The sequence below is a fragment of the Propithecus coquereli genome, unplaced genomic scaffold, assembly GCF_000956105.1.
Source record: "Propithecus coquereli isolate 6110/MARCELLA unplaced genomic scaffold, Pcoq_1.0 Scaffold68, whole genome shotgun sequence".
In the NCBI taxonomy this organism is placed as follows: domain Eukaryota; kingdom Metazoa; phylum Chordata; class Mammalia; order Primates; family Indriidae; genus Propithecus; species Propithecus coquereli.
In genome coordinates, this window is record NW_012152840.1 from 4,998,378 (window position 1) to 5,005,703 (window position 7,326).

The window sequence follows — 7,326 nt, forward strand, 5'->3', positions numbered from 1 at the left end:
GTTCCAAACTGGTCTATCTATTTTGAAACCTCTCTAGCTATGACAGCTGGCTACATGATTTGGCTTTAGAGAATGCCTACCATCAATCAACCTGACCATTTCTTTTAAAGTTTTTAATCAAAAAATTAATGCAAACAAATGAAAAATGTACATGAAAGGTAATATATAAACAGCCATGGACCAGAAGGCTAAGGTGGGGCAGGGGCAATAAGGAGTGGGGTGGAAGAAAGAATTCTCAAGAGAACATTGACAGTGCCAAGCCAGAAAATGCTGGAATGCTTTGGGGTAGAATTTTTCATTAATGACAGTGAATTAAGCGAACATAAGCTAAAGGAGATGATGAATGAGCATCTGTTTTTCCTGTCATAAACAAACTGGTGAAATTCAAAATCATCTACTTTACAGTCTATGGAAAAAAATACATTGAATAGTGAGATCATTGAATATAGGTAGGGCTATGGATTTTTTTTCTCAACTAAAACTGTGATACAAATAACATTATACTCAGAGCTAGTTTTCTGATTAATGTATAATAGTGTTATCTCCTAGGAAGATTCAAGTACTCTGGCATATTTTTATGGCAAAGTTGTAGTGCCGTTCTCTGTGTGGTGCAAGTATTCTCTATGAATTACACTGATGGGCAGTATTTTCCAAGCTTTGAGAGCCCACAAAGCACTGTTGGAGGGCCAGTTCCATGTGGTAAATGGAGACTATACTCAGAGCACATACAGACAGGAGATTGAGTCCTGGGGACATTAAGTTTCTGTTCTGCCTATGCCCCTAGATGCCTGGGGACCAACTCCCTCCTCTTTGCCACATTCCTAAATGTTAACAGCACTTTTAGGGAAGCCTTAAAACAGGCACATCCAACTCCCAAAAACATGCAGATCCCAAACCTAAACCCGGTGATTCCAGAACCAGCCTGGACCTCCCTAAGCTGATGATCAGATATACCCACCCCAAGGTTAGCACGGTTTCCTTCCCTGGCTGAAGTAGTTATACATTTTGGTAGATAGTCTAATAGTTTTTTCTTCATACTACCTTTCAGTGAGAGCTCCTCCCTTAGGGTGCTAACTAATGCTAACAATGTGCTCCCCCCTCTTTTTGACTAGAAATCTCACTGTGAGTGTGAGCATAACACATGTGGTGATAGCTGTGATCAGTGCTGCCCGGGCTTCCATCAGAAACCTTGGAGAGCTGGAACTTTTCTGACTAAAACTGAATGTGAAGGTATGTTCTTGAGAAGCCAACAGCATGTGTCATTCTTCCTTTCCTGGGACACAGGTTATATAAACATGTGGTGATTTTAGGTAAATTCATATTTCCAATTTATATATTTTATACAAGGCAAGAGCTGGTAAATTCTTTACCCTGCTTAGTTACTCAGCTTTTCAGTTTTTTTTAATATGGCAAATATTTACCAAATATTTATGAATTTACCATTGTGTGAGGATTATGAGAAATAGATAAAAGCATAGTATATACTTGTCATTAGGGTGAACCTGAAGTTTATAGCATAATGTATATATAGACTAATAGAAATGTAAATAAACAAGGCAAAACCTAGATTATTTAGACACTAGCCTTCTAAACACATATATTTATGAAATGGTTCTGAAACATGTATTAGCTCCAGCTTCTTCTAGTTACTCCCTTTGCAGCCCTACAATTTTCCCCCCTCTGTGAGTAAATAGGCTTGGAATACCCATCATCTAAGAGAAGGAGGGAAATCAGAAGGGAGAGATTATACCCCAAGTCAGAGCCAGTTTATTACCTGAAAAAAAAAAGCCTATGCTTCATTAGTTATAATTATAAAGGGTGGCTTTCGGGGGCAGGAGCTGGGAAGGATACAAGAGTAAAAGGTAACAGAGAAGGCAAGAGATCAAATTTGTGGAAAATAAATACTTAATAATAGGCATTAATATTTTAAATATATGGATTATCATTAATGACAGTAGTATAAAGCTGGTAATATAAAAATGGCATCAGGGATACTCACTAGTATAAACTAAGCTATAGCAATTATTGGACAGTGACCACCAAGAAAAAAGCCAGTAACAAAAAATAGTAAAGTGACAGGCTGTGCAAATGTGTCAACAAATAGTCATTTGTAATATCACTTTGAAGACAACCCATATGTCTAGTTTTTACTGAAGGGAAATACCTAAGAAGTATGGAAGATGATTTTATAGCCTAATATATAGCCCAATATGGTGACAGGGGTACTGGAGAAACATGTTTCAGGAGATTTTCTCAGGCCAAGAAAAGACTTAAAAATAGACTTGTGCTGAATGTAAACCCAAACTAGTCTGAAGCCCAATTCAACTGAATTCAAATATTAATATTTTAGTGAATCAGCCCTAACCACATTTTTTTTTTCAGTTCTTTAAGTATATTTGGCTTCAGACAGGCTTGGTAGACATTTTAAACTAATACCAAACAATACAATATAACAACTATTCACAAAGCATTTATATTGTTTTAGCATGATAAGTAATCTAGAGATTATTTAAAGAATATGGGAGGATGTGCACAAATTACATGCGGATACTACACCATTTTATATCAGGTACTTGAACATCCGTGGATCTTGGTATCCAAGGGAGGTCCTGGAACCCATCCCCCACAGATATCAAGGGATGACTGTATTTTCTTTTCAGTTTTAGATTCTGCATATGCTATCAATGTCTTGAGTTCCGTCATTTTCTGCACTCACCTCATTTGCTTTCTGATTGTGTCTGCCTGCTTGTAAAGATATTATGGATTAGAAATATCCCATCATCACTGAGACATATTTGGAGGCATGGGCCGTCATTGGACAGGCACCCACCGTTGTAGGGGGCCACTGGAGGCCTAGCCTTTGTTTTTGTTCTACTACTTTTAGCCCTGTTCTGGCTAATCCCTCAGTTTTCAAAGCTTCTCCATAAAAAGCAGACATTCTTTCCTAAGAGTGACTTTCAACGAAATGCCACCCAGGGATATTTACTCTCAAACTTCTTTAAATTTTAATTAAATTTCTCTTATATTTGTGGAATGTCAGCAATCACAAGTGGGAGCAGAATTGCTATTAAAGGTAGGGATTCTTCCTATTTCCACTGACATCCTATCATACAGTTATAATTATGTGAAGTAGATCTGCAAAATCCTTTCACACTTGTGTATCTGTGTGTAAACACAACACAAAAAGAACAGACCAACTTGTTAGCAACAGAGGTAGATGAAGCAAAGCAAAAGATTGCCACTTGCTACCATATACATTTTTTAAATAGTGGGATTATGAAATAATTTTTTTCTTTCTTTGTAGGGGAAAAATGTGTATTTTCCCAAACTGAATAATAAACATTTTAAAAACCTAGAAATTAATGATGAGGGTCTTAACCATAAAACCTTAGATAAACATCACACTTTTGTCAATATATGCATTCCTATAAGCCCATATAAAAATTTTCTTTTCTAAGTTGAATTTTATTCCAATCACCTTAATAAAAATCCTTCTGTGACATGACAAATCCCTCCATAAAATGAACAATTGCCTTTTGATTCATTTGAGTTTAATTTGGATTTTCATCAATCTAGCTTACTTAAGGCAAGATATATCTTTAAAGATACATGAGGAATAGTTTTATATTATATGTCTTGGACATTCTGTGAAATGGTAAGTTGCTGATGACAGAGCAAAATAAATGGCTCTTTGTGAGCAGGTATTATCCGTGTCCTCTGAGGCTACAGTCAGAGCTGGGCTGGATGCAGTGTATAGACAGCAAGCAGGGCCGTTGGCAGAGGGTCCTGGCTGCATGGAGTGTGAGAAGGACTGTTGCTAAGGCATCAGTGTTTTACTTACATCAACTCATAGTTCTAAATAGTTGTGACAACACTAATTCTAAATAGTGTGAGAATAAATTTGTATTATTCTATATTTCTATTGGCAGCAGAAATTTTGACTGTTTCTTGTAGTATATTTTTACTAAAGAGTTCTTAAGAATTCATAGCTGTGTGGTGGTGTGCATTCTATAATCCCAGCTACTCAGGCGGCTGAGGCGGGAGGATACCTTGAGCCCAGAAGTTTGAGACCAGCCTGGGCAACAGGGCAAGACTCAGACCCATCTCTTAAAAAACACAAAAAAAGAACTCTTGTGTATTGTCCTCGTTGTGTAAGACTGCTTATAATGCCTAGTGGTTAATAGTTTTTACTTTGTGTTTCCTAGAATAAAGTTTGAAACTTTCCATTAATATAGCAAAAATACTATATTCTAAACCAAAATTCAGCAGATTGTGTAACGTATTTGCAACAAACATGACAATAGGATAATATCCTTACTGTATTAAGAAATATTACATATCAATAAGAAAAATTCAATAAGCCTTTTAAAAATGAGCAAAGATCAAAATATATTTCCAGAAAAGAAATAATTTATAACCCTATAAAAACATGATCACATTCATAATTAAGGAAGTATGAATTAAACAATGAAAATATTTTTAATTTATCAAAGTGTTTATTCATCCACTCGACAAATATGTCCATTCAAGTAGTACCCTGTATAGCCTTAGGGGATACATGTGCTAATATGGAAAGAGCTCTGTGATTTACTATTAGTAAAATGAAGCAGTTCGAAACAACATATAAATGGCCTTCTCCCTTTGTGGAATAAGCAAAAAGATTGGACTGTATGCATACGTGCATTCCTGTACACACACATACGTGGAAATCAATGTAAGGACACATAAAAAAAATCAACATAAGGTAAGAATGAGACTGCATAGATATCTTTACCTAGTTCCCATCCTAATATAACCTAATACAAATTTTTCATATTTTTCAAAGCCTTACCCAGTCCTTTCTGGTGAAAGTGATTTTTTACTTCTTTGAATTCCTCTAATGAAACATGAAAAAGACAAGGAGGTTGAAGAGGAGGAAAAATCAATTGAGAACTTATTATAAGGCATCATGCTGATGATTTTACGTGCATTATCTCACTTGGTGCTTTTAAATATCCCTGTCTAGTCATTACTGTTGACCACCTCATGTTTTATATGGAAACTGAGCCTTAGTGAAATTAAGAAGTTCCCAACCTCACATGACTAAGTGCAGAGGGCACCCAAATCCAAGACTGTGTGCTGCAGAATTGCGTGATCTTAGCCACTAAGCAAACTAACTCTCGGTTTGTCTTGATTAGTTGACACCTTTCTTGTGTTTTATCTCACTTGCCAGGTACAATGTGAAGGGATTCTGGCAGATTTTAGCAGTGCAGATTCTACACTGCACTGACTTCAGAGTTTGGTCTCCAATACTGATTAGGTTACCTTTTGCCAGTTATTTCATTTCTGTCTCAGGTTTCTAATATAACGAAAAGAGGTTAATACTAATACCTGATTCATAAAGGCATTTTGAGGATTAAAATTAGTGGTAATAAATATGAAACACTTAGAACAGAACTTTGCATTGAAAATAAACAACTAAATAAGTTTTAGTTACTATTAGTAGTAAAAGGAAGGAATTGTATCCTACATATTCTTTTTTACCCATAGGATCTAACACAGAGATTCCCATACAGTAATTACAGATCACCTGGCTGTTAATCATTCAGTATAATCATTCAATAATCTATTGTTTGTCATAATAGAAAGATATAGATTGAACTATGCAAAATTCCACTTTTGTAAATCAAAATCAATCAAATATTGGCAATTTCATATGATTCAGCTTAATTTACATATTTTAATTATTTCAAATTTCATTAAAATATGGTAATTTATGAATACAACCAACAAATCCAGATACTTTCTAGATAATTTTTTGTCTGTGTATGCTAAATGAATGTAATTTCCTATATAGTATAAAAAATCTATTATGTATAACAAAAATGATTTTTAAATGTATCTGAAACCTATAATTAATATTCATTATTTTTTCTAATGTAGCATGCAATTGTCATGGAAAAGCTGGAGAATGCTATTATGATGAAAATGTTGCCAGAAGAAATCTGAGTTTAAATATACATGGAAAGTACATTGGAGGGGGTGTATGCATTAATTGTACCCAAAACACTGCTGGTATAAACTGTGAGACATGCATTGACGGCTTCTTCAGACCCAAAGGGGTAAAGTATCCCTTTTCTTTCATAAAGCATTATTTTTGATTTTTTAATACAAAGATGTATCATACAGAAAAATAATTTTGAAAGCTTCGCTAAAAAGTTGAACTTCAAATTCTAAACAGTGACTAGGGATATTTCATAGTTGAAATATGCTATATACTGATATATTTCCATCACTCCAGAAAGTTCCATCGTGCCTCATTCCAATCCATCCCCATCCCCAGGCAAACTCTGTTCTGATTTTTAGAGCATAAATTAGTTTTGCCTCTTAGTGAACTTCATAAAAATGAAATTATAGTACGTACTAGTCTGTGTCTTCCTTCTTTCACTCAACATGTTTCCATGTTCTTTATACATCAGTAGTTCTTTTTTTCAAAAAAAAAAAATTGTTGAGTAGTATTCTTCGACATGAACATACCAAAAATTTTAATCCATTGTCCTGTTGATGGATATTTGGGTCATTTCTAGTTTGGGGGTTAGCTCCTACAAATGATTTTATACTAATCTTTTTGTAGTCAGGTTTTATACTAGTCTTTTTGTAATCATGTATTTATCTTGTGTAAATGTGTAGGAGTAGAAGGCTTGTTTCATAGAGTGGGTACATGCTTGACTTTGTAAGAACCAACATTTGGCCAAATTAATAGTAATGTATAACATCTTCGCCAAAATGGCATATGTGTTCCAGTTGTTTCATATCATATTTAATATTTAATGTTGACTATCTTTTTGAATTTTAGCTATCTAGTGGGCATGAAATGGCATCTGATTATGGATTTAATTTTCATTGGAGGTGCTTATTGGCCATTCCCATATCTTCTCTTGTGAAGGGTCTGTTCAAGTCAAGATATTGTTTTTTTTTATTCTAGAAACTTAATAATTTTAACTTTTAGGCCGATGGTCCAAATCTTAGTGTGTAGTGTGAAATAATGATTGAGATTTATGCTGTATTCTAGTACCATTTGTTGAAAATCAATCGATTTTATATTATTCATATACACGGGTCAATTTTTGGAGCCTCAGTTATGTTCTATGGATCAATTTGTCTATCTTTGAGCTAAGACCACACTATCTTGATTAATTTAGCTTTTAGAAAGCCTAGAATTCAGGTATTACGAGTACACTACCTTTATTCTTCCTTTTCAAGGTTATTTTGTCTTTCATAGTTTTTTGGTGTGTCCATACAATTTTAGAATCAACTTGTCAATTATAAAATAAAATACTAGGATTG

At 34.5% G+C, this 7,326-nt stretch overlaps 1 protein-coding gene across 1 annotated transcript in view; it reads left to right on the plus strand.

Moving 5' to 3' along the window:
- LAMA2 (laminin, alpha 2) overlaps nt 1-7,326 on the plus strand; it is a 551,451-nt gene that overhangs the window by 94,426 nt on the left and 449,699 nt on the right. Inside the window, exons 6-7 of the mRNA XM_012660792.1 lie at nt 1,113-1,230; nt 5,923-6,106. Of these exons, the coding sequence (XP_012516246.1) occupies nt 1,113-1,230; nt 5,923-6,106 (302 nt within the window). The remainder of the gene's footprint in view (nt 1-1,112; nt 1,231-5,922; nt 6,107-7,326) is intronic.